This window comes from Chelonoidis abingdonii, chromosome 20 (genome assembly GCF_003597395.2).
Source record: "Chelonoidis abingdonii isolate Lonesome George chromosome 20, CheloAbing_2.0, whole genome shotgun sequence".
NCBI classification, from domain to species: domain Eukaryota; kingdom Metazoa; phylum Chordata; order Testudines; family Testudinidae; genus Chelonoidis; species Chelonoidis abingdonii.
In genome coordinates this window covers 24,964,212-24,991,563 of record NC_133788.1, presented here as the reverse complement: position 1 = coordinate 24,991,563, position 27,352 = coordinate 24,964,212, and the positions used below count along the sequence as shown (strand labels likewise).

Here is a 27,352-nt window from a genome sequence, read left to right as displayed (position 1 = left end):
TCTGTGAAAAAACGGTCTTGGGATGCATCAGGCGAGGTATTTCCAGTAGAGAGAAGGAGGTGTTAGTACTGTTATACAAGGCACCAGTGAGACCTCAGTTGGAATACTGTGTGCAGTTCTGGTCTCTTCATGTTGATGATGAATAAACTGGAAACGATTTGAGAAGGTGCTATCTAGGATAATCTGAGGATGGAAACCTTCATATGAAAGGAGATCAAAGAGTTTGGCTTGTTTAGCTAACCAAAAGAAGGCTGAGAGAGATGATATTGCTCTTTATAAATATAGCAGAGGGCTAATATCACGGAGGGAGAGGAATTATTAAGCTCGGTACCATGGTGACCATAAGAACAAATGGATATAAATGGCCATCAGGAAGTTTAGCTTGAAATTGGATGAAGTTTCTAACTATCAGAGGAGTGAGTTCTGTAACAGCCTTCCAAGGAGGAGTAGTGGCAAAATACATATGGGCTTCAGAGACTAAGCTTGATAAGTTTAGGAGGGGATGTATGAGGGAGTAGCTAATTTAGGCAATTAATTCGTTTTGACGTAGCAGTAAATATGCACAATGGCTGTAGGGGATGTTAGATGCGGTGGGGATCTGAGTTACTACAGATAATTCTTTCTGGATGTCTGGCGTGAGTCTTCACATGCTCAGGATTACCGATTGATTGAATATTTGCGGTCAGAAGGAATTTTTTTTCCTCTAGGGCAGATTGGCAGAAGCCTGCGGGTTTTTCGCTTCTTCTGCAGCATGGGAGCACGTCACTGCTTGAAGATTGCTGGGCACTTTGAAGTTTAAACCATGATTTGAGGACTTCAGGGCTCAGACACAAGTTTGATGCATGAAGTGGTGGGTGAGAGTCGTGGCCGCATTGTGCAGGAAGTACACAGATATCATAAGGTCACTTTGATCTAAAGTCTATGATCTGTGATTCATTTTCCTGTTCATAATGGCAAAGAAAACACGTTTCCTGCTTTTTCAGGTCCCAAACTATTCTCAGTTGGAATGAATTAGTCAAGAAGAACATATTCTTTCTACAGTCAGCAGAAGAATACTTCTTCTGTTAAAGAGGATGATCATTCCACAGCTGATCCACATGCTTAATGACTTCTGCCAGTTCGCTGTTTTGAATTCTGTTAAAACATCATCTGCAAACATATTTCTGATGGGTACTTATTCCCAAACGAGTCTCTTTAGGCCTGCTGTGCCATTATATGTCTTTCTAGTAAGGATGGATGGTTGATTCTCAATCAAGAAGGCTACACTCAGAAGATCTCAGCTTTGGCATATGCCCAAACAGTTTCACTCTGTTTCTACTGCCTGTCTCCGCTTCTCACATTATCTCCAGACTACTTCTCCTGGTCCAGATCTGTTCTACCCTCAACAATCTTCTGTTTTGAACTCTTGAACTTTACACTCTAGAGAGAGTAAGGGTACTCTGGTTACACAATTTTGCAGAGGGACAATAGGGTTGAGGTCTGTTATTTCTCACCTCTATATATTATTTATTTAAAAATATTTTTGCTGTTAACAAGCATGTTATCTCTGGAAATGCAAACTCACAGTTTGAGAACTGCAAAATTAACTGGGTTCCCTAATCCATGAACTATTGGACCTCCTTTACAAAACTTTTCTTAAACATTACATGAACATCTTGTCTCATACTATAGAATTAGAATTTATAATCCCGATTCCATGATGAGATATCTTTGAGCTATAATGTGTTTTAATAAAACTATCTTTAGATAGGTTTTTTTCCTCAAAAAGCATTTTATCAAAAAATCTGATTTAAATAAAAAATCACTCATTTTTATCTACCCTGAAACCAATGCTTGTTTACTATGCTGAGAACCCTGTGCCTTGAAAGGCAAGCGGAAGTCTCTCTTGTTGATTTGCTGGTTTAACAAAAAAGCCTGGGTAAGATCTAAACTATTTACAGAATGGTTTACTTTATGCCTGTGGTAGAACTTTATTTAAAGTCACAAAACCAGCTTTCGAGATTTTTGTTGTTATTGGACAGTGCCCCAGGTCACTCTGCTGAAGCTCTACAGGGTGCAAACGAAAATGTCAGCGTTGTTTTCTTTCCAGCAAACACCACCTCATTGTTGGAGCCCTTAGATCAAGGCATAATCAAGACATTTAAATGTTATACAAGGTGGACTGTCAAGAAGATGCTAGAGGCGTTAGAGGAAAACTCAGAAATGGGCATACCAGACTTCTGGCGTTCATATAACATCACACACCCAATTGAAGGGATCTAGGAGTCCTGGGATGAGGTCACTGTTCCTACCATCAACGCCTGTTTGAACAAGTTGTGGCCATCAGTGGTGAATAATTTCACTGGCTTCTCTACAGTACAAAAGGAGGTAAGGGAGATAATGCAGATGGCGGGAATGTTGGGGGTGAGGGATTCTCAGTTCTGGAGGAAACTGAAGTGGAAGAATTGTTAAACTAACACCAGGAGAAGCTAACTGAGGAGGAGTTAGTGGAGATGCATGAGTCCACCGACAATGAAAGTGAAGACGAGCAAAAGGAACAAAAACTCACAGCAGGATATTTAAGGTAAAATTTACAAATCATAGGAAAAGTCATAAGTAATTTGATGAAGATCCAAATACGAACAAGAGCCTAACGTGCAAATGGCCATATCATGAGCTGTACCAAGTCATTGCTGAGTCAGGCAAAGCGGAGTCTCATCACTGACTACATAACGCCCTCTACACACCAGTCAACAGACACATCAACTTCAGCATCCCAATCATCAGCTGAGCAGGAACCAGAAAATACCACTACTGCAGCATCTTCAGCACAATAACAACATTCCCCAGCCATCACCTAGATCATTGTCTTCAGTAAGTCACCAATTCATAGTTTTAGGGTAATAAATTTAAAAAAAAAATCAGCTTTGTCATGCCTGGGAACGTAAGCCTATTTTTCCCATTTATTTTTCAGTTTATATAACACACGGTTTTCTAGGAATGTAACTACTGTGTTATGTAAGGGCTTACTGTATATGATTTGATTGCAATGCATATTCTTGTGGAACACTCAGATTCTAGGCAGGCGAGGGTTACAAGTCCTGCAGGAGGAAAGTGTCTTTCATCACTCTCAATTATCCCTTTTGGATGATAGCAAGGTGGCTGTTGGAACATGAAGGGAACTGAAAACAGCCTTCTTTGCCTGAGGCAAGGTCACTAGAATGTGGTGTCATTTTTGGAATGGGACAGGAAGTGAAACTAAAAAATTGGGGTCCCAAAAGGACTTTCCTTTCTGTCTCAAAAAATGCTTATCAGTGTAGATGAAGGGACGGAAGCAATGGGACAGAGGACAGAGATTCTAGAAGAAATATTCTGAACTTCAGGAAATAGAGAGAGAAGTTATATGCCAGCACAACCTTAACTCTCCGTCCTTGCAGCTGGCAAGAGCCACTGGGAATTATCTGCATGCACTCCTGCTGCATTTACTGTAATAGTTATAGCTGTAGTGAGTAGTGGAAGGATTAGTTGAAGCAGCTTGGCAGAGCTGTGATTGTGATATGAGGCAATATGAGGGGAGTATGAACTTCTCTTGGAGGGGGGCATCTCCCCACCTTCGTATGTGTGATCAAAAGAAAGAGGTGGAAGAGAGAATCAGTAGGCCTCGTTTTAGTGCTGCATTATGTAAATTGTGTCAGCAGTGAGGCACAGGGCTAGTCCTGTCACGGGGGTGGTCAGCAATTAAGTGGGAAATGTGTAGCCCGTGGATTTCAAGAAGGATACGTGAAAGTATAGCATTAGATGGCATTGTAGTCCCCCCAGATCCTGGCTTCCCCATATAGGGCTGGGAGAGGAGCTCAGAGCCCATAGAAGGACAGTCTTCAGTTCCTGACACAAGGACAAAACTAACTTGGCAAGCTGATCAATTAATATCTGTTGACCAGCTATTTGAGCACCGTCAAGTAGTTCAGCAAGAACGCCCTAATGTAAGTGGAGGCCGACTGTTTTGATTGCATCATAGTGCATTCTTTCATTATTTAGAATTAATTTTGTTTGTTGTTTTTTTTTTGGAGTTAAAATAACTCACTTAAGTAACTTTTTGGTTGTAAGTAGGAATAAATATCTTTCTAAGGTAAAGCCTATTGGAGACCATGAAGTCTTACACCCTTTTTTTAACTGTTCTAATAAATTAGTGCTTTAAATATTGACCAGTGTTGGACCAGTCAATTGATCAATTACTTTTGGACCTGTAAAATGACCAAACCTAGCACAAGAGGCAGGGAGAGGGGCTCTTCCCTCCACCCCTCGAAGGGCAAGGACCCTGCAGACCGCACATGAAGGGGGAGAATGTGGGGCTGCCACATGCCCTGTACCCTAATTCTTCCTATTCACACTGCCACCCATCTCCATGTCACTTTTTTCACTCCCCTGATTTGAGCCCTCAACCCCTTTCCCAGTCCTACCACCCATACCTGTTTATCTCCCTCTCCTCACTGCAACCTCAAATCCCTGCTCCTTATTTTCAACACTCTACAGCCCCCTAATCCCCCTTGCAGCACACATTTGCACGTGTATTTCTTTTCTTTTAAAAAATCATAGTAGAGCACCAACTCCACTGTAGTTAAGATGAAGACCAAGCAGTCTGTTTAAAACTAGACCCTTCTAAATGCTCTAAAATCCACGCACCTTCTCAGATTGCTTTGAAATTTTGTCTGCCTCATGGGGGCATGGAGCTTGGTCGGTGAACCAAATTTGGGGCCATTTGAACAAGTGGTTCCTGAGATTCAGCCCCCGGGGGGAAAAACAGCTGCCCTTAAAGCTGACATGTTTGGCAGTGAGTTTTGTGCATAGCTAGAGCTTAAACCAGGGCTGAGACTATTATACCAGGGTCTTAAATGCTTGGAAGTTACCCCAACAGAGTACATGCCACCCACTAGCCTTCTGGGGGAAATCAAAGTACGTTATTAGCCAAAGAGTAGTTCTTTAGTGAGGCACATCAGCATTTGAAGTGTGTGGCATTGCATCAAACAGATTCCACTGAGCATGTGTGGGCAGACAAGGTTTTTAGCCTTGAAAGTTTCACACCAGCTGGATGGCTTGAGAATAAGCAGTAGTCCTTTGACTTTGACCCAGACCCAGCCAGCCACTGTCTGTTGGAGTCTTGCTGCAGGCAAAAGTCTGGAAACGCTCAGAGGGCATATTGCTTAAATCTGTCTCTTGGTTGGAGAGGGTGGGGTATTTTTGGTGGCAGTAATCAAAGTATGTATATATTTTTAAATTATATATGCAAATAGTTACTGGCAGGGGACTGGCATTTTAGAGAGTGGAGAACTGGGAGGAATAGAGGTGAAAGGGGTTTAGCACTACATAAAGGGGATGGGGATTTTGGGGATGAATGGTAGGGGAGATGAGTAGAGTTCGGGGGCTCAGGTGATGGGGAGGGAGAGAGAGAGACACACACACAGAGAAGGGAGCATATGGGGATGAGTACCAGGGAGACTGCAGAGAGAATAGAGTCAGGAACTCCTGTCAGCCCCACCTTCTCACTTTCTGTGTGTGTGCCAGGACTTTGGGGGGGGAGGGGGAGGGAGGGGGAAGAGAGGGAGGTTGAGCTCCTCACCCTACCTTTGTGTGTGTGTGTGCGCGTGCACGCGCCAGGATATAGGGACCTGCTGCCCCTCGGGTGGGGGGGGGGCTGATCCTCAACCTGCCTCTTCCCTGCCCTTCTGGGGGTGTCTGAGCCCATCTCCCTGCTCCCCAAGTGATCCAGGATCTGGGGAAGCCCTCTCCTTCTGGGTGGGGAGCTAAGAACTGGCATACGGGGTGCATGGGCCAAAAACAGATTGCTGACACTGAGGAGAGAATGAACATGCTGGATGAATATGTGGGAATGAGAACACCCACTGAGATTAATGGAGTAGTTCACATATCTCATGGGGTGTTTTCTCAAGGCTTGTCTACATTTGAAACACTACAGTGACACAGCTGCACTTCAGTGTAGATGCTACCTACACCAGCGCAAGGGATTTTCCTGCTAGTATATGTAATCCACCTATCCAAGAGGCAGTAGTTAGGTCGATGGAAGAAATCTTCCATTGACCTAGGGATAGCTACACTGGGGGTTAGAGCCACTTAACTACGTTGCTCAGGGTTGTGAATTTTTCATACCCCTGAGCAACATAGTAGGTTGACTTAAGTTTTTGATGTAGACCAGGTCTCATTCAACTGAGACTATCACATTAAGATGAATGGGCTATGTCAGATGTCTCTGAGCCTCCTATGCCTTCAGGATTATCCTGTGGTGGAGATATGCATATAGAAAAGCAGTCACTGATGACTAAAAAACTCACTCTTACCACTCTGTTATAATATTTATGAAATTTAAGAACAGCATTTCTAAATGTTCCAAAATCTGCATGTGAGCTGATCGCTCTTGACATCTGCTATGCTTTTTGGGATGTAGGATAGAATTAGTGATCCAAATTTGGGGTCATTTGTGCAATGTTCCTTAAACAAAGGCCTTCCCCCACAACTTTTTTTGTGTACACCAAGCTTCTAAAACACTGATAGTTTAATGGGATGGAAAGGGGAGGGTGAACTGGAAACGGTGGCAGGGGGGCTATATGTTGTGGGGGAATAGTGGGTGGGGGGCAGAGAGAGACACCAGGTTTTTTTCTCCTATGCTTAAAGTTACTATAACCACCACATAATAAAAATGTCAAGTTCTTGGGACATGGATAATGTCACGGAGTCCCTGGGCGATGCTCTGGAACTGCTCCCCACAAGTCCGGTCAGGACTTTGGGGAGCCTCCTCTTCCTTAGAGCAGACTTTTTCAGGGCAGGAAGCTCATGTCTTCACCTCCTAGGTCTCTCCTTGGAGCATTCAGCATCCTCTGCCCCTCCATGCGCTTCCCACAGCTAGCCTGCCCCAGCAGGGTTCTGGGGAAGCCACAGGGTCCTGCACCCCCACTTTGCAGTCAGACGTGACTCTCAGCCAGCCAGTAAAACAGAGGTTTATTAGATGACAGGAATGGTCTAAAACAGAGCTTGTAGGTACTGTGAACTGGACCCCTTGGCCGGATCCATTCTGGGGGGCAGTGAGCCAGACTCCCACGTCTGCACTTCACTCCTTGTCCCCGGCCAGCTCCAGACTGAAAACCCCTCCAGCCCCTCCTCCTCTGCTGAGTTCCTTTCCTGGGCCAGGAGGTCACCTGACCTCTTTGTTCTCCCACACCTTTAACATCCTCTTGCAGGGGGGGAAGGGCCTGGCCATCAGTTGACAGGCGACAGAGGGTTGGCCAGGAACTGAGGCCCCCACACAGTATTCAGAGAAAGGAACAGTCCCATTTCCTCACAGATGTTTGAGTTTTTTCTTACCGGTTTCATTAGTAACTACTCACTACAGACATTTGAAAGCATGACTGTTATCCTCATTCTACTACAGAAAAATTGCACAGGTGTGGGGGGCTCTTATTAATCACATAGCATTTGTTTAATCTAGTGAAAAGAATAGTGGTCTGGGACTTAGAAACCTGAGCTGTATTCCTGGCTCTGCCACTGGCTTGTTGGGTGATTTTGGCCAAGTCACTTCATCCGGCTTGGTGCTTCAGTTTCACCATTTCTGCAATCTCTTTGAGATTTACTGATGATAAAATGCTTTATAAGAGCTAGGTGCTCTCATTACTTGTCCACAGAAATATCTCAGAGAACTGCACACCTACATGAAAACTAAAAGTGTCTAAATGACCGCTGTCATTCCCCCCCCTCCCCTTAAGGATATTTAAATGGCAAACTTCATTAACACAGATTTATGTTTGTTTGGCAGTACAGTGTGCCCTTTCAGAACATCAAGTTCAGCAAAACTCAAACTTGTGAAAACAAATAAATAAAGAGTTAAGGTACATGCCCATACACCTTTGTCCTGTGCTGAACAGGCGCTCCCCACACTCATATACAGAAAGAACACCACGTCTACTAAATGTTACAGTTCTTTCAACCCCTTCATCCTTATACACACACTAACCTTTCATTAAACCCACACACCATACTCCTCTCCCACTGAACTGCTGACAAATTCCCATGGCAAAGCAAGAAGATTTCTGTGCCCCACTGCTGACACAACCTACAAAATACAGTGTTGAAGTGAAGGATACTGGATCTCTCAGTGTACACATGCACCTCTTTCCTTCGATTACACACACTGGGGTCAGGGAGAGAAGCTTTCTCTCACACATTTAGGGTATGGCTACACTTGCAGTCATACAGCGCTGCTGCAGGAGCGCTCCCGCGGCAGCGCTCTGAAGTGCGAGTGTGGTCGCAGCGCCAGCGCTGGGGGAGAGCTCTCCCAACACTGCAGGTACTCCACCTCCCTGTGGGGTTTAGCATACAGCACTGGGAGCCGCGCTTTGCAGCGCTGTAACTTGCTGCACTCAGAGGTGTGTTTTTCCACACTGCTGAGCGAGAAAGTTGCAGCGCTGTAAAGTGCCAGTGTAGCCAAGACCTCAGAGGGTCACCAGCTCTTCCAAGCCACTCCAGATAATTCTTCCACCATTCAATACTGCTACATCTAACACAGTGAATGCAGCTGGAGTTTGTGCAGAAAATTCCCATTGGTTCTTTCCAGGTCGACAGAGTTATGGTTGTCGGGGTGTACATTAACTCTTAACTGTATTTCTTAGTTTCCACAAGTTTGGGTTTTGCTGAATTCTACATTCTGGAGGGCATGATCTATTGCTTGACAGACTTCACTCTGCATTGGCAAAGCTGTTAGGTTGGTGGTGGTTGTTGTTGTTGTTGTTGTTGTTTTTTGGTTATTTAATAGTTTTAGCATCTTCTGAATTATCTGCTGTATTCAAACTACATTTCCTTAAAATAACCCCCTGGCCGGCAGATATTAACAACATACCTACAGACCTTTCTGAGGTTTCTGCTCTAGGTCAGATTTGAACTGAGACTAATCGGGTGTAGGGCAGGTTCACTGGCTGCTGTTTGTTCCTTTGAGCCATTGAGCTGCAGATAAAATTGGCAGACTAGAAAGCCTCTTGATTACTCTGTCTGTATATGTACAATATAGTCCATTAGATGCATGAGGCTATAGGAAAATTAGGATTGTACCTATTTAGAGAGGTGAACTCTTTTCTTGAATATTTTAAATTTTGTTCTCTCAGAGGGGTAGTGAGTGCCATGTTCTAGCTGGAGTTAAGGGTGGAGTGATTGAGACCATTGTGCCAGGAGCAGAGCCCTGGCTTGATCCTCAACTCTGGGCAAAAAAAAGTGGTAGAATCTGTCAACCTTGAGGAAAAGCTGGTTTGGGTTTTTATTTGTTTTTTCTTTTGGCCCTCCTTACCTGCCTCACTCCCTTGGGTACGCAGGACCTCTTGCTCATATGACCTTGAATTTGGATCAGTAACCCTATCCCATGCTCCCATGAGGCACACCAAATTTCAAGACAGTCCAAGCAATCAAAACCTGTCATTCTATAAACAAAAATAGAATTAATTAATCTTAGCTATAGCAGAGTTGGCCCTTCTGTAATAAGAGAATGACATGAAATCTAAAGAGACTGAGAATGGGCTGCTTTAAGGGTGATTATGCATTCTGACTACGCTCTGAAAATGAAGTAGAATGGTAAGTATTGTACCCCAGAATGGGTTTCTAGATTTAGGAAGTGTTACCAAATAAATAAATAAAATCTTCCAACATTGCTCCTGTGAGTAATTGTCCCCATTTTACAGATGGGGAAACTGACTCAGAAGTGACTTGTTCATTGTCAGAAAGAGAATTTGTCTCAACCTGAGAGATGAGTTGAAGGGTCTCTGGCTCTGACCTGTGCTTAGATTACTGGAACATCTCACCCACATAATCTCTCATCCCTTCAACAAAAAATATAAATTGTTAAATTCTAGATCATTTTTTGTCTTCAGCCCATGCCTCCAGTTCCTGATCAAAGGGAAAGATTTGGATTGCTGCTCTGAGCTCATGAACAGGACAGAGGCCAAAGTTGAGACACCATAACTAGTTAAGAAAAAACCAGCCTTTTATATGTCTTGACCAAATGAGTCAGCTGAAGGAGTTGCAGACAGTGCTGCTGATTAGGGTGTGAGAGGAGGAAGCTAGAGAACTACTCTTTCCCTAAAAGCAGCAAAGAGTCCTGTGGCACTCTTTCCCTAGTAGCACTGGATTGGAGGTGGTGGAGGAAGGTGAGAGAGTCATTCTGTAAGTAGCCTCATGCTGGAACTTTACCCAAGAGCTATTTCCTTTGGCAGCAAGCTTACCGTGGTAGCTTGACACCTGATCCCCCACATTATTCCCTCCCTGAGTATTGTTCCACCAGAAGATGAGGGCAATGTGCTACTGGAACTGGCTTCTGCAGGAACAGACCCAGAAGATAATTGTTTTACCTCTGCAAACAAATGTTTCCTTTGGTGTTCTTGTTCCTTGCGATAATATCAGACTACCTCACACATCAATTAATCCTCAGTAGAACCTCTGTGAGGTATTTAAGTGTAGTAAATGCTTTAAAAGTTTAATAGGTTTTTAAGGCCAGAGAGGGACTATATGTTAATCTAATCTGACTTCCTGTATCAAATGGGCCATAGAACTTGACCTAATAATACCTATTATTGAAGAGAATTATTCTTCCCTGGCATGTAAGTAAACTCTGTCAAGCTCAATAACTTGTGGTTGAACTAGAGTATTCCTATTCTTTGATAAGCTAAATAGCTTGAACTGCTTAAGTTTTTCATTGCAAAGAGTGTTTTCCAGAGTCACTTATTTTTTTTTGGTAGCTCTTCTCTGATCTTTCTCCAGTTTTTCAACATCATTTCGAAAATACGTATGCTAGAAAAGGGTACAATATTCTGGTAGGTTTTTCAGTAGTGTTATATACAAAGGTATTATCACTTCTCTTCTAATTGTCCAAAGATCATGTTAGACCCATATTTTACTGGAAGCTAATGTTCTCTTGGTTATCTAGAATAACCTTTATATCCTCCTAGGGTTTGTCTTCACATCAACAGTTTTCTAGAGTTAGTACTATTTGAGTTATTGCAGACACGCTTCAAAAGAATACTGGAGTTACACAGAGTGATTATTTAGCAGCACAGTTGTTGGATTAGCAGCTGATGAATTGTTGTAACTGAGGCTGTTGCATCCCCACTGCATTACTAGCTCCAGCATCAGCATCGCCAGAGCATTAACACATCCCCAAAGGCTTTCCAGCTGGAGTTTAAAGCACCACTTAACGCGAGTTAGAAATTTTTTTGTGTGGACAGGAGTTAGGGGTAACACTAGATTTATAATTTGAGCTAACTGCTGTGAAGCCACACCCTTAGAATCACTGCTCTCCAGGATACAGTTCTTCCACCTTCTTCTACTGCACTGATTTCAGAGGGGTCACTCATGGAATTAGGTGTTACTCAGTGTGAGAGAGGGCGGGTCTACAGTACAAAGTTAAGTCAATGTAAGCAGCCTAGCGTCAACCTACCTGTCCACGTGTCTGTGCTTAAATTTGTTTCCTGCAAAGTATATGCCCCAATACAGCGATGCAGTAAAATCACCTCCCTGAACGGTATTAAGCCATGGTTGACATACTGTGGTTGATGTACTGCAAGTGTAAACTGTCCTCTAGCAACTGTCCCACAATGCCTGACAGTGACCCCCTCTGGTCACAGTTGTGAACTCCACTGCCCGGGGGATACAGAGAATGGAAGCCACCTGGCATATTTTTGAAATGCATTTTCCTGATTGCCCAGCTTGGTGAACACACCTTGCAGCCCTCCCTTGTTGTGTGCAGCTGCCCAACCGACCACGCTGGCTACATGCTCCAGATGTGTTCCTGCCTGAAGTAGACAGGAAGTATTGGATCTTGTGGGCCAGTGGGGAGAAGAGGCTGTGCAGGCACAGCTGTGGAGCAGATGTAGAAACATGGACATCTATGAGCAGATTGTATGAGGGATGCAAGAGAAGGGTACAGCAGTGTCACGTGAAAGCCAAGAAACTGCAGCAGGCATATCAGAAGGTCAGGAAGGCCTACGGTTGATTTGGTGCCAAGGTGCAGATCTGCCGCTTATACAATGAGCTTCATGTCAGACTTAGCGGAGACCTCATCAGCACACTGCAGAGCACCGTGGATACCTTGGTGGAGCCAGAGAGACAGACCCCTGCTGTGAACAGCGAGGAGGATGAGGGACATGTGTCCTGAAGGTTGAGCTAAGCCTAAAGCCAGGATCTGTAGGAGACTCGACTGCAGTCTAATCAGTCCCAGAAGCTGTGCACAGGCAAGTCTAATGCAGGGGAACGAACCTCAGGTAAGTGTGTGAATGCATTTCCAATTACAATGTTTAATATACAAATGGTACCCCATCCCAACTTACCAGGACCCAAGTAGTGACATTTAATTAATTTACTCAGACTGGAAGTGGTAACTGTCCAAAAAAAAGAAAGGTAGAGTTATCTGCTGTTTATTGCTCCATAGATTTAACAGGGGGTGGCATGTGGAGCAGTTTATGGATACAGACATTCCTGGAATTCTCCAGAGAGATCTCAATTAAACTTTTGTGGGGGTACTCAGCAATCCTCTCCTGAAGGTTTCTAGGGATGTCAGCCTTATTTCTTCCTCTGTGGTAAGACAGTATCAGGGGGTAGTCGTGTTAGTCTGGATCTATAAAAAGCAACAGAGAGTCCTGTGGCACCTTATAGACTAACAGATGTATTGGAGCATAAGCTTTCGTGGGTGAATACTGTGACAAAGTTCCTTCTCTAACTTGGTGGGTCTGCTCTTATTTGGCAGATTTGCTCCCTCAGTGATCTTTCCCACAGTCTAGGTCAACTTCTCTGTGTCTGATCAGGAGTGGGGAGGTTTGGGGGGAACCTGGGCCTGCCCTCTACTCCGGGTTCCAGCCCAGGGCCCTGTGGAATCACAGCTGTCTATAGTGCCTCCTGTAACAGCTGCATGACAGCTACAACTCCTGGGCTACTTCCCCATGGCTCCTCCAAACACCTTCTTTATCCTCACCACAGGACTTTTCTTCCTGATGTCTGATAATGTTGTACTCCTTAGTCTCGAGGTAGCACACCCTCTCACTCTCAGCTCCTTCACTCTTGCTCCCAGCTCCTCACGCACACTCCTCTCCTCTGGCTCCCCCCTCCCTGACTGGAATGAGCTCCTTTTTAAAACCAGGTGCCTGATTCCGCCCTGCTGATTGGCTGCAGGTTCTAATCAGCCTGGCTGCCTTAATTGGTTCTAGCAGGTTCCTGATTACTCTAGTGCAGCCCCAGCTCTGGTCACTCAGGGAACAGAAACTACTCATCCAGTGACCAGCAAATTGCCCTCCAACAGACTCCTGTACCCCACGGCCTGGGTCTGTCACGATACCCTTCGTCAAGCACACATGTAATGGAATTTCCAGAGGCAGGTATAAATATGCAGGCCAGAATCAGTCTGGAGATAACGAGGTTAGTTCAATCAGGGAGGATGAAGCCCTCTTCTAGCAGTTGAGGTGTGAACACCAAGGGAGGAGAAACTGCTTTTGTTGTTGGCTAGCCATTCACGGTCTTTGTTTAATCCTGAGCTTATGGTGTCAAATTTGCAAATGAACTGAAGCTTAGCAGTTTCTCTTTGAAGTCTTGGCCTGAAGTTTTTTTGCTGTAGGATGGCTACCGTAAGGTCTGCTATAGTGTGGCCAGGAAGGTTCAAGTGTTCTCATACAGGTTTTTGTATATTGCCTTTCCTAATATCTGACTTGTGTCCATTTATCCTTTTACGTAGGGACTGTCCAGTTTGGCCACTGTACATAGTAGAGGGGCATTGCTGTCTCATGATGGCATATATAACATTGGTGGACGTGCAGGTGAATGAACCGGTGATGTTGTAGCTGATCTGGTTAGGTCCTGTGATGGTGGTGTTGGTGTAGATATGTGAACAGAGTTGGCATCGAGGTTCGTTGCATGGATTGGTTCCTGAGTTAGAGTTGCTATGGTGCGGTGTGTGGTTGCTGGTGAGAATATGCTTAAGGTTGGCGGGTTTTCTGTGAGCGAGGACTGGCCTGCCTTCCAGGGTCTGTGAAAATGAGGGACTATTGTCCAGGATGGGTTGTAGATCACTGATGATGCGTTGGAGAGGTTTAAGCTGAGGACTGTAGGTGATGGCCAGTGGAGTTCTGTTGGTTTCTTTCTTGGTTTTGTCTTGCAGCAGGAGGCTTCTGGGTACACATCTGGCTCTGGTGATTTGTTTCCTTATTTCCTCGTGCGGGTATCGTAGTTTTGAGAATGCTTGGAGAAGATCTTGTAGATGTTGGTCTCTGTCTGAGGAGTTGGAGCAAATGTGGTTGTACCTCAGTACCTGGCTATAGATGATGGATCATGTGGTGTGTCCGGGATGGAAGCTGGAGGCATGAAGGTAGGCATAGCAGTCGGTGGGATTTTGGTATAGGGTGGTGTTAACGTGACCATCACTTATTTATACTGTGGTGGCTAGGAAGTGGACCTCCCGTGTAGATTGGTCCAGGCTGAGGTTGATGGTGGGGTGGAAGCTGTTGAAATTGTGGTGGAATTCTTCCAGAATCTTCTTCCCATGGGTCCAAATGATGAAGATGTCATCAGTGTAGCGTAAGTAGAGAAGGGGCGTGAGTGGACGAGAGCTGAGGAAGCATTGTTCCAGGTCAGTCATAAAAATGTTGGCATATTGTGGGACCATGCGGGTGCCTATAGCGATACCACTGGTCTGGAGGTATATATTGTCACCAAATTTGAAATAATTGTACGTGAGGATAAAGTCACAGAGCTCAGCAACCAGTTGTGCTGTGTCATCGTCAGGTATACTGTTCCTGACAGCTTGTATTCCATCTGTGTGTGGTATGTTTGTGTAGAGAGCCTCCATATCCATGGTGGCTAGGATGGTGTTTTCTGGAAGATCACCAATGCATTGTAGTTTTCTCCAGAAATCAGTGGTATCACAGAGATAGCTGGGAGTGCTGGTGGCATAGGGTCTGAATAGAGAGTCCACATATCTGGATAGTCCTTCAGTGAGTGCCAATTCCAGAGATGATGGGGCGTCCAGGATTTCCAGGTTTGTGGATCTTGGGTAGTAGATAGAATAACCCTGGTTGGGGCTCTAAGGGTGTGTTGATTTGTTCCTGTGTTAGTGTAGGGAGTGTCCTGAGTAGATGGTGCATTTTCTTAGTATATTCCTTAGTAGGATCTGAGAAAAGTGTTCTGTAGAATTTGTTATTGGAGAGTTGTCTAGCAGCCTCCTTTTGGTAGTCAGACCTGTTCACGCTGACAACAGCACCTCCTTTATCAGCCTCTTTGATTATAACATCAGAGTGGTTTCTGATGCTGTGGATGGCATTGCGTTCTGCACGTCTTAGGTTATGAGGCAAGCCTACCCCTGTTATAGACTAACGGATGTATTGGAGCATAGATGCATATGCAACCTATGGCACGCGTGCCGAAGGTGGCAAGCGAGCTGATTTTCAGTGGCACTCACGCTGCCTGGGTCCTGGCCACCAGTCTGGGGGGGCTCTGCATTTTAATTTAATTTTAAATTAAGCTTCCTAAACATTTTAAAAACCTTCTTTACGTACAACAATAGTTTAGTTATATATTATAGACTTATAGAAAGAGATCTTCTAAAAATATTAAAATGTATTACTGGCACGCGAAACTTTAAATTAGAGTGAGTAAGTGAAGACTCGGCACACTTCTGAAAGGTTGCCGACCCCTTGTCTATAAGATGTCACAGGACTCTTTATGGTAAGATACTTTCTCATACCAGTCCGCGATGACTTTGGCAATCACCATTGCAGCAAAGGCTAGTGTATATGGGGCCAAGTGGCTTCAGTACACCAGCAGCGGCTGTGTTATATGTGCCTATGTTACCCTCAGGAGTGAGATATCAGCTAAAATTACCACCGTCTGTGGAAAATAGTGCCAATGTTGAATGTCTTTTCCATGGGCATAAGTGTAGAGCAACAGAGGCTGAAATTTTGTTTTGTACAACTGAATTCCCTTCCCCTCCAATGCCTCTGCTCAGCCATACTCTCCATGGTTGGGGCTGGTGAATGATGTTTTGCACAGGCACTACCAGGCTGAAGTGTCAATATCCGTATCTCATTTAAAACTTTAGGGGAGCCAAGGGAAGGGAGTTATGAAACTTAACTTTCACTTTTCCTTGTGCTATACATAGAATACTTCTGTATGTTTTGTCTGTAGCTGCTGCTGTTGTGGTGTTGAGAGGTCCCCCCTACACACCCATGGAACGTCAGACCATGATAAGGAGGAGAAAGAAGAGGATATGTGCAGAGAGATCCTGCAAGCTAGTGCTGCATCGGATCATAAAAAGAGGGCCCGGAGGCTGAATGTTGCAGACAGTATGGAGAGGGAAAGAGTGGATAGGAGAAGGAAATGTACCAAGACATAATTGGCCTTCTTCATCAGCAAACACAAATGCTGCAGACATAAGTTCCCTGTAAGCTGCGTGGCCATGCAGCAGCCTGTTTAGCGCTGCCCAGCTGACCTGCCACGGCCAGGGGAGGGGCGCATCATAGACGCCAACTTCCCTTGTAACTGTGGGAGGTACTTGACCCCCACTTTCGCCCCGGGCCCTGCCCCTAATCCATTCCTTCCCCCAAGTCCCCCACCTCTGTCCGTCCTCTTCCCTCCTCTTCTTCCTTGCCTCCTACTCTGAGAGTGCCCCGTCCCTGCTCTTCTCTCTGCCTCTCGGAGCTTCCTACATGCTGTGAAACAGCTGTCTGCAGGGGCGGGAGGTGCTGGGAGGGAGGAGTTGGTCAGCAGGACTTCTGGCAGGTGAGAGGTGCTGCGGGGTGGGGGTAGCTTGGCTGCTGGTGGGTGCTGCTGAGCAGCACCCGCTAATTTTCTCTCTGGGTGTCCCTCCCCTGGTCCCAACTGACCCCTGGACCTGCCATGACTGGGGCGCCCCTCCCCCAACTCAGCCCCAGCCCAGACCTGCTGAGGGAGGGGTGCCTATTCCGCAGCCCCAGCCCCTGAGATGCCACGGTGGGGAGAGGTGCCTCTCTCCTGCCCCCCCCCAGCCCAGGAGCTGCTGTGGGGAGAGAGAGCTCGGGGGACTCCTCTCTGCTTGCCATCGCCCCAGAACACCCTCCTGCACCCTAAACCCCTCAGCCCCACCCCAGAGCCCGCACGCCTAGCTGAAACCGTCATCCCCCCCCACACTCCAACCCTCTGCCCCAGCCCTGAGCCCCACCTCAGAGCCTGTACCCGCAGCTGGAGCCCTCACACCCCTGCACCCAGCTGTGCGCCATTCTGCTCCAGCCCTGAGCCTCCTCGCACACTCCGAACCCCTTGGCCCCACCCCACCACATGAATTTTATGTGCATCAATATGAGGGTGATGTGTCTCACGTAACATTTATTTTGTACACGTGTGGGAAAAATTAGAGGGAACCCTGCTGCAGACTCTTGTTGACTTACAGATTCAACAATCACAGGTTCACTTCCCTTTGCAGTCTGTGGAGAATTCCATTTTAGCACCTTTCTACACCTCCCCCCCGCCCCCCCAACTTTCCACATAGCATCAGGGGATGCATCCATATCCCCTACCACTCCATGCTGGTGGACAGTTAGGAGAACCATAGCTTCACATACACTGATGCATGAGAGTCGCTATTGTGGCATGTGTAGCCAAAATGAACTGAAAAGGACATGAATTTTCCGTCTCCTTGTTAAGTTTTGTTAATTTATTTCAGAAGTTTTTATTGTATTTGTTTTTTAATTGTACCCTGGGTTTTTTTACACTGGTTTTGGTTCTCAATAAATATTTTTTGGTAAATTAATGTTTATTACTTCACAACATATGCTGCAGAATGCCTAGCACTACTGAAAGGACTGACTACTTGTTGTACAGGTGGACAAAACTTATAGGATCAGTGACAAAAACACAGTGTAATAATTGTAAATGTACAAGCAGCACTGGAAAATTAATAGGCCCGTTAACAAACAGTGTTATATTCATAAATATACAACAAGCACCACACAATTCCTAATAGCCACCAGAACTCCAGGGCAGATAGAGCACATTCGCCCATATCATTTTACTGTGGCTGATTGTTAAAAAGTGCTCTTTCAAGGCCTCCTTCAGCTGCATAGTTCCACATTGAGCTCTTGTAATAGCCCTTGTGTCTGGCAGTTCTAACGTAGCAGACAGCCACTCCACCTTTGCCCTCCATCCCAGGGGCAACTTTTTCCCCTTTGCCTCACAGATATTATGCAGAATGCAACAGGCAGCTATAACCATTGGGATACTTTTCTCTCTCATATCCAGTCTTGAGTAAACAACCCCAGCATCCCTTCAGTCTACCAAAAGCGCATTCATCTCTTATTCTGCACCTTCTGAGCCAGTAGTTGAATCTCTTCTTGGTGCTGTCAAGGTGGCTGGTGTATGGCTTCTCGAGCCAGGGGTTGGCCAGGTACCCCAGGATCACTGTTGGCATTTCAACATCACTAACAGTAATCCACCAGTCAGGAAAGAATGTCCTGGCTTGCAGCTTTCTGAACAGGCCTGTGTCCTTCAAGATGCAAGCATCATGCACCTTCCCTGACCAGCCAGCACTGAGAGCAGTTGAGCGTTCCAATGTTTGCATAATCTTAGAAAAGTAGCCTGTTCTGTTGATATACTCTGTGGCAAGATGAGCTGGTACCAAAATAGGGATGTATGTGCCCACTGCAGTTTGGGAACCCCATTGCTGAAAATCCATCCAGTATGTCCTGCACATTACTGCAAGTCATAGTCCTGCATAGCAGGAGACCATTAATGGCCCCCCATTGTAGATTTTCCAAGTCCAAAGTGATGTCCTACTGACTGGTAGCAATCTGGTGTTGCAGGCATTTAGAAAACAATCATCATTCACTTAGCTGTCAGTATAGCTATCATTCTAGTCTCCCTGTGCTAGAGGGCTGGGGTGAGTTTGACATACAGATCCAGGAATGTGGTCTTTTGCATCTGACAGATCTGGGGAATGCTCGTCTTCCCAAATCTGCATCATGATGTGATCCCAGTCAGTGCTTGTTTCTTGGGCACAGAAGCAGCGCCCCTGGTCTGCAGCTGCTCTGTGAATGCCACCACCATCCTTGAATTGGTTTTTGTTATATCACACAGCAGACTGTCCTCCACAAAATCTTCATGTTACCCAGTGCTGAAGTTCTTAGTATGGCTCTCCGAATACCAGAGGATCATTCATCCTCTGCTTGCAACAGTCATGACAATAGTGCAGAGCTGTTCGGGCTTCATGCTTCTGTCAGAGATGGCAGAGAGTGGGAATGCAGCAAGGCTTTGTGGGATTTTTTAAAAAGATGAAAAATTATGGGATATGGGTGACATTACGGGATGGAGGAAGTTGCATGATGGGAATTTGACCCCTTGCTCCTAGTTACTCCTGTGCAATTTGTTTGTGCCTCACCAATTTCCCAAAAGGCAGTGTGCCAGACAATGGCAAGTTTCGCATTGCGATATTTACCCTGGTGTACCACGCACTAAAATGACACACACACCTGGTGAGTATGTGAAGTGTCAGTGCAGGGAACCAAGTATGTGCACACACAAGCGATATGCTAACTGTGATGGCTTTATGCCAACATAACTTGTCAATCAAAGTTTGCAGTGTAAATGTGACCTAAGGATGCCAGAATGTGACCCAGAATGTTTAAGTGATTTGTCCACTATCACACAAAGAGATTGGCAGAAACAGGAATTGAACCCAGAACTTTTGAGTTCCAAATCAGTGTCTCCTTTAGGGGTGACAAAGGTTTGATCCAGCTAGTCCCCTCTAACTGCCGCACTGACAGAGAGTTCTTAACTGTGTTTCAGGTGGCCAAATCTGATCCCATTGGCCGTAGATCATTACTTCAGCAGAGCACATTGTTCTATCGTAATTTGGAAGCCTTCTGTTTAGTTTGGCTAGAAAGGAGAGAAATCCATAAGCATGGACTCTCCAAGCAGGTGGCTTATGTTGTGGCATCTCAGAGGCCCCCATCTACAGCTTGAGGTAAAAAGGTTTGCCGTGTGGTACAATCAGGCCCAATTGGTCCCTTTTACTTGTCCTGTGCAAAAATGTTTGACTACCCTTTTTATCTGTTTGAGTACAACTTAAAAATTAACTGTATCGAGAGAGGTTTGGCAGCTATTTCAGTTTATTGTACCCTAGCAGAAGTTAGACTCTGCAGCTCTTTGTCATAAGGTTCAGACAGTTCAGGGAAACTGCACCTGTATTTTTGCTTAGTGGTCCAGCAAGGACATCCATACTCAGGCTTCCAGCTCCCCAGCTGTTGTCTGTCTTGAGTGGATCCCTGTCCCTCTCCCTTCTGACGAGGGTATTTTTAGGCTGAACAGTTTCTTGTGTTCACTGTGTATTTCCCAGTACAGATAAGTTGCCTAAGGATACCTGTTTGCTTTCTTTTCAGAAACTGTTAACAGGTGTAATAGCTACAGTTATAAATAGGGCTGTCAAATGAGTAAAAAAGTTAATTGCGATTAATAGCACTGTCAATCATAGAATACCATTTATTTAAGTATTTTTGATGTTTTCAACATTTTCAAATATTTTATCAGTTACAACACAGAATACAAAGTGTACAGTGCTCACTTTATATTTTTATTACAAATATTTACACTGTAAAAAAGAAAATATATAGTATTTTTCAATTCCCCAATTGCAAGTGCTGTAGTGCAATCTCTTTATCATGAAAGTTGAATTTATAAATGTAGAATTATGTAAAAAGAAAACTGCATTCAAAAATAAAACAATGTAAAACTTTAGAGCCTACAAATCTACTCAGTCCTACTTCTTGTTCAGCCAGTTGCTCAGACAAACAAGTTTGTTTACATTGGCAGGAAATAATGCTGCCTTCTTCTTGTTTACAATGTCACCTGAAAGTGAAAACAGGAGTTCACATGGCACTGTTGTCGCAAACATTACAATATATTTACGTGCCAGGTGCCCTGAAGATTTATCTCTGTTCATGCTTCAACCACCATTCCAGACAACATGCATCCATGCTGATGACGGGTTCTGCTTGGTAACAATCCAAAGCAGTAGAACCAATGCATGTTCATTTTCATTCTGAGTCAGATGCCACCAGCAGAAGGTTGATTTTCTTTTTTGGTGGTTCGGGTTCTATAGTTTCTGCATTGGACTGTTGCTCTTTAAAAACTTCTGAAAGCATGTTCCACACCTAGTCCCTCTAAGATTTTGGAAGGCACTTCAGATTCTTAGACCTTGGGTTGAGAGCCATAACTATCTTTAGAAATCTCACACTGGTACCTTCTTTGTGTTCTGTCAAATCTGTGGTGAAAGTGATCTTAAAAGAAACAACATATGCTGGGTCATCAGCCGAACCTGCTATAACATGAATATATATGGCAGAATGCAGGTAAAACAGAGCAGGAGACATACAATTCTCCCCGAAAGAGTTCAGTCACAAATTTTATTGAAAATTTGTTTTTTTTAATGAGCATCATCAGCATGGAAGCATGTCCTCTGGAAGGGTGGCCAAAGCACGCAGAGGCATACAAGTGTTTAGCATATAAATAATTTACGTAGACAACTTGCAATGCTGACTACAAAAGTGCCATGTGAATGCCTGTTCTCACTTTCAGATGACATTGTAAATAATCAGGCAGCATTATATCCTGTATATGTAAACAAACTTTTGTCTTTGATTGGCTGAACTAGAAGTAGGACTGACTGGATTCATGGGTGCTAAAGTTTTACAATGTTTTGTTTTTGAGTGAAGTTACGTAACAAAAAAATTCTACATTTGTAAGTTGCACTTTCACAATAGATTGCACTACAGTACTTGCGTGAGGTGAACTGAAAAATACTAACTTTTGTTTATCATTTTTAGAGTGCAAATATTAATAAAAATAATATAAAGCGAGCATTGTACACTTTGTATTCTGTGTAATTCAAATCAATATATTTGAAAATGTAGAAAAACATCAAAAAATATGTAATAAATTTAACTTGGTGTTCTATTGCTTAACAATGTGATTAAAACTGCGATTAAGCTTGATTAATTTTTTTAAATTGTGATTAATTTTTTGAGTTAATTGTGAGAGTTAATTACGATTAATTGACAGCCTTAGTTATAAGTTCTGCACAGTTCTTTCTATGCAAACCTACTTTATTCTTAAGGAGAAAACATTAATAATTATGAAGACACCTACACAACTCTAACATGCAGTCTGGCAGGCACAGACCTTCCAACCCTGCCATAAGGATTGGAGCCCTCTGTGGACCAGGGGTCCTGTCCATTTGCTGGATCAGGAAGAAGCCCATAAGCCAGTTTAAAAAACAGGCTATTTATCTCCAACCCTTTTTTTTTTTTTGTTGGTCCAAGTTTAAACTACTGTATGTATATCTGTCCGGGTGGGTGACTTGCAAGGCTGATAATGTAGGGAAAGTACATAAGCATCCCCACTCCCTGCTAGAGAAGGTACGTACAATGTCCCCCAAAGGTATTAACTGTAATTCAGTGAGGTTTAACTTAATTTAATAGATTTCATCTTAATTCCATAAGGTTTGTTCAGGATAATGTAGGATATTGTCAATCTGTCACATCTATTTCAGTTTATTGTCCCTTAGTAGAAGTCTCTCAACACCACTCTCATTAAAAAGCCCTTGGTCATGGGATATTAATGTGGCCCTGACAAAGCTTATCAAAGTTTCTTTAGAATCACTTATTTCCTATGAGCTTAAGTTCTTTACATGCAGTCATTTTGCTGGGGGCAATGACTTTGGTCTAATGACCAAGGTATCTTATACTAGTCTTTCCTGAGATAAAGTGTTGCTGCAGAGTTAAGGTTCTCTCCAGTATGGTATTGGAGTTCTACACTAATGATCCTATTGGCCTGCCAACATTCTTCCCACACCTGCCTGCCCATGCCACAGAGACCTTTCTCCATATGTTTGATCTTAAAATGTCCGTGGGAGGACTAAAACCATACGAAAATCAACACAATTTTTGCTTCATTTGGTACCAACACCGTAGAGGATCATGTCTAAGTGGATGCCTGATTGTACTTCATACTGCTGTGACCTGGTTGGCCTGAAATTAAAATGGCATATCTGGGCTCCCATCACAGCTTGCTAGGGAGATTTAAAAAAAATTATCACAGACATCTGCAAAGCAGCTACATGGCCCTCTCTCCTCACATTTACAAAACATTGTTGCTTGGATGTGGCCACAAGAAGGAATTCTCTTTTTTGGTTCTTTATTTTCCAGACCTTGTTTATAAGGCAGGGAGGGAAAACTATGGCCTGTGTATCGGATCTGGCCCCTCAGGGTTTTCAATCTGGTCCACAGGATTGCCAGCCCCGTGGCACAGTGGGGCCAAGGCAGGCTTTCTGTCTGCCCTGGCCCCGTGCAGCTCCCGGAAGCGGCCAGCACCACGTCCCTGCGTCCCCTGATGGGGAGAGAGGCAGAGGGCTCTACACTGTCCTCGCCTGCAGGCACCACCCCCTGCAGCTCCCATTGGCTGGGAACGGGGAACCACGGCCAATGGGAGCTTCACGGGTGGTACCTGCAGGCGAGGGCAGTGCGCGACGGAGTCACCTGCCCCGCCGCACCCTCAGGAGCCACTGCCAGACATACTGGCCACTTCTGAGAGTGGCATGGGGCCAGGGCAGGCAGCCTACCTTAGCCCTGCTGCGAGCCACTGGCACCCTGGAGCCGCTTGAGGTAAGTGCCCTGGGCTGGAGCCCACATCCCAAACCCCTTCTGCACCCCAACCCCCTTTCCTGAGCCCCCAATCCCCTGCCTTGAGCTCCCTGCCTCGCCCCTCCTGCACCCCAACCCCTTGTCCTGAGCTCGTTCCTGCACTCCGCACAAACTCTCTCCCAACCCCCTGCCCTAGCCCTACATTCATGGCCCTGCATACAATTTCTGCACCCAGATGTGGCCCTCAGGCCAAAAAGTCATGTGTGTCCCCCTCTTTCCCCCATTACAAGGTAAGGGAGGCTAAACTCTCACCAAAAAAGGTTTGTTTTGTTATAGGATGTTCCTTACTTTCAGTTAGCTAATTTATACTTACGATTATATACTATAATGTAGGTGTTCTGAGAGGTATCTTAATTCATTCTTTCCTCTTTCTCTGCCCTATTGGCATTGGTCATGTTGTTTTTGCTCATTTGCTTACATTTCCTTGTGGATACCTCTTGGGCTTCTTAGTCTGCTGGAATGTGAATCCTGGACTGACTGAGTGTACCTTATAATTTTGCTTCTCTGAAGACATTATCTAGGTGAATATTCTCATCACAAACACCTCATCCCATAATTCTGAGAGGTATTTTATTATATACTTTTTCCCTGATAGTATTTTTTGCTAGTTGATCATCTTGAATCAGCTTTTCTTTCTGGGAGCATTATCTCCTGCTCAGTTGAAGGAACTACTTGGCATATTCAGGAAGTCAGCCTGAGCCAATGATCCACTCTGGTAATGCTGCCCTTGATAGTCAAAAATGTGTTAAGAGTTAGGGGGAGTTCTTCTAGCCTTGCACTAAAGAACTAAGGCCCAGGAGCAAGAGTTCTGTTAGAGATCCTCTTTGGAGAAACAGATTTACAAGGTAAGCAAATCTTTTTTGCTAGAAGGAAAATGGACTAGACTAAGAGCTTGAAGTATGACTGTTTCTCCTTCGTTACCCCTCGTCATTACTTGTTGAAGTGTGAATCTGTCTCCATTTCTCCCACTACACCTGGTTATACAATATATGGAATATCATACTTATTTTTTTCCAAATAAATTGAAGAACATAAAACCAGAAAAAAGAGAGAGAGACAGCTGGACAACTGAAACCAAGATTGGCAATTCATCACTTGTATATCATTCATAATGTATAGTATTGTGGGATGTGATTTATTTAGTTGAATATCTGTTGATGCATTTGATATGATGGTTTATAACTCACCTGCCATTTGACAAATATGAAGAAGGTGACTTATGCTAAGAGAAATTAGAAGTAAAAGGTTAATGCACTTGTTGCACATGTTTTGGAAATGTATATTGCTACATTGATTTGTATAGGTGTTTATGACTTTCATAAAAAAATACACTTAAAGGAAGAATAGCCTCATTTGTGTTGGCTCCAAAGCCAAGCTGCTACAAACTCATTGTAGTGTTTAGTATCTGTCTTCAAACACCATCTTCACATGTCTTCGCTAGCAATGTTAAAGGGCTGCCTCGCGGCAATGCTTTAATGTGGCTGTGTAGTTGTGGTACCAGCGCTGGGAGAGAGCTCTCCTAGCACTATAAAAAAACACACTAAGGCCTTGTCTCCGCTGCCACTGTACAGCGCTGAAATTTGTAGTGCTCGGGGGGTGGGTTTTTTCACACCCCTGAGCGAGAAAGTTGCAGCACTGTAAAGTGGCAGTGTAGACAAGGCCTTAGTGTGTTTTTTGACCAGCTACTAGTAACTAACTGTAACTGCAACGTTGCTGTCTTGATTTAACATTCAGGACAGTGATGCTGTAAAAAGTAGAGGACTAAAAAAGCAGCACTGTTCCTTCTTTATCTTGGGGTTGTACCTAAAATGCATTCTATATGAAATACACAGATGTCTTATACTTCGGAAATTAAAATCCTGTACCGTCCCAAGTGAAAAGCTGAATGTGGCTGAGTTTATAGATGTGGTAGATCGAAGACACACACAAGAAACAAAACTCCTTCACTTCCTTCAGAATAAACTTGGGAGTGAAAATCAGATACTTATTAACACAGAACATCAAGTTCAGCAAAACTCAAACTTGTGAAAACAAGGAAATACAAAGTTAAGGTAAGTGCCCATGCAACCGTACCTCTGCCCCTCTGGAGTTGGAAAGAGCCCTTGGCAATTGTCTATATGCAGGCCAGCTGCTTTCGTGTTTTAGGTATAGAGGTACTGAATAGTGGAAGCAATAGGTGGGGCCAATTGTTAGAGGTGCGTTTGTGATATAAGGAGATGTGTGGATTTGTTTGAGGAATGCAAAGTTGTGATTTTGATATGTGGGTATCTGGCTCTATGCCCCCATGCGTAGGATCAAATGAAAGAGGTGAATGTTTAACTTGAGGTTCCAGTCTGCATCATTTCAATGGAGAGGTGTATAGGGTATGTCAGTGGCAGGGCTATGGGATTGACTTCCCATGGGTATGGTCAATAGTAAGAAGGAATATGAGAGCAGTCTGTGGATTTAAAGATGGGTAAGGGAAAGTATAGGTTTAGGTGGCATCCTACGTGCAAGCGTTTAGGTGGTATAAAACAGTGTTAAGTGGTCATTAAATTTTACAGGAGTCAAGCACTTAGAGTTGAGCTTTGACAGAAAGCTGGTCTTAATCTTAAATATAGCATAATTGGCTCACTGCTATAATTTTGTTCTAGTCTGCCTAATCCCACCTTCCTAGTTTGGCAAACTTCACTTCTAAAAATAAGATCCCATTCCATCTGAATAAAATCCACACACTCTACCTCCCCATTCTGGAAGTTACAGGATACTGTTCACTTCACTATTCTAACAAATCAGACGTCAGTTTTCTTCCATGTATGCATATATACAAATCACTAACTATGTACAAAGATTAGATACAATGAACAACATTACCCTGAAGTATAGTGCCTAATTCTGCATCAAATTATTCATCTGTAAACTTCAATAATTTTCGCTGAGATTAAATTTCAACTTGTCACATTTTTATTATATTCTCTTTAATAATGTGCTGCCATTTTTCTTTCAGGGTTGAATCCCTCCAGATTCCGAATAGGTGACCAAGAGTTTGATTCATTACCATCTTTACTGGAATTCTACAAAATACATTATTTGGACACTACAACCTTGATAGAACCTGTTTCCAAATCCAAGCAGAATAGTGGAGTTATATTGAGGCAGGAAGAAGCTGAATATGTGCGAGCTCTCTTTGACTTTAATGGAAATGATGAGGAAGATCTTCCATTTAAGAAAGGAGACATACTGAGAATCCGGGATAAGCCTGAAGAGCAATGGTGGAATGCAGAAGACAGCGATGGAAAGAGGGGAATGATACCTGTTCCTTACGTGGAGAAGTATAGACCTTCCTCTGCTTCAGTATCTACTCTGATTGGAGGTAACCAGGATAGTTCCCACCCACAGCCACTGGGAGGGCCGGAGCCAGGGCCCTATGCCCAACCCAGCATCAACACTCCGCTCCCTAACCTTCAGAATGGCCCTATTTATGCCCGGGTTATCCAGAAGCGAGTCCCTAATGCCTACGACAAGACAGCCTTGGCTTTGGAGGTACATAATGGGCAAAAATTAGAAAGAAGAGATTTGTTCAAGGGATTTCCCTTTCAAACACACAGCCTTTGTAGGAATGCTGAGTGGGAGAAAGCATTGTA

General features: G+C 44.2%; 1 protein-coding gene and 1 long non-coding RNA gene across 8 annotated transcripts in view; both read left to right on the top strand.

Moving 5' to 3' along the window:
• Window positions 1-27,352, top strand: part of CRK (CRK proto-oncogene, adaptor protein) — a 58,757-nt gene that overhangs the window by 5,964 nt on the left and 25,441 nt on the right. For 3 of the 6 annotated variants that reach the window (XR_004374740.2, XM_032788280.2, XM_032788281.2), the window contains exon 2: window positions 26,716-27,251. Coding sequence is in view for 4 of the 6 variants with exons in the window: in XM_032788280.2 (XP_032644171.1) it covers window positions 26,716-27,251 (536 nt within the window). In the remaining 2 variants the exon portion in view is untranslated. The remainder of the gene's footprint in view (window positions 1-26,715; window positions 27,252-27,352) is intronic. The other 3 variants (XR_012657311.1, XM_032788282.2, XM_075073917.1) reach the window with 1 other exon arrangement.
• On the top strand, window positions 1,464-17,784 carry LOC142047973 (uncharacterized). 2 transcript variants are annotated; one of them, XR_012657315.1, is made up of 2 exons: window positions 1,464-2,367; window positions 16,189-17,784. It is a non-coding gene; the product is annotated as an uncharacterized LOC142047973 (long non-coding RNA). The 2 variants fall into 2 exon arrangements; XR_012657314.1 differs by lacking the exon at window positions 1,464-2,367 and adding an exon at window positions 11,737-12,284.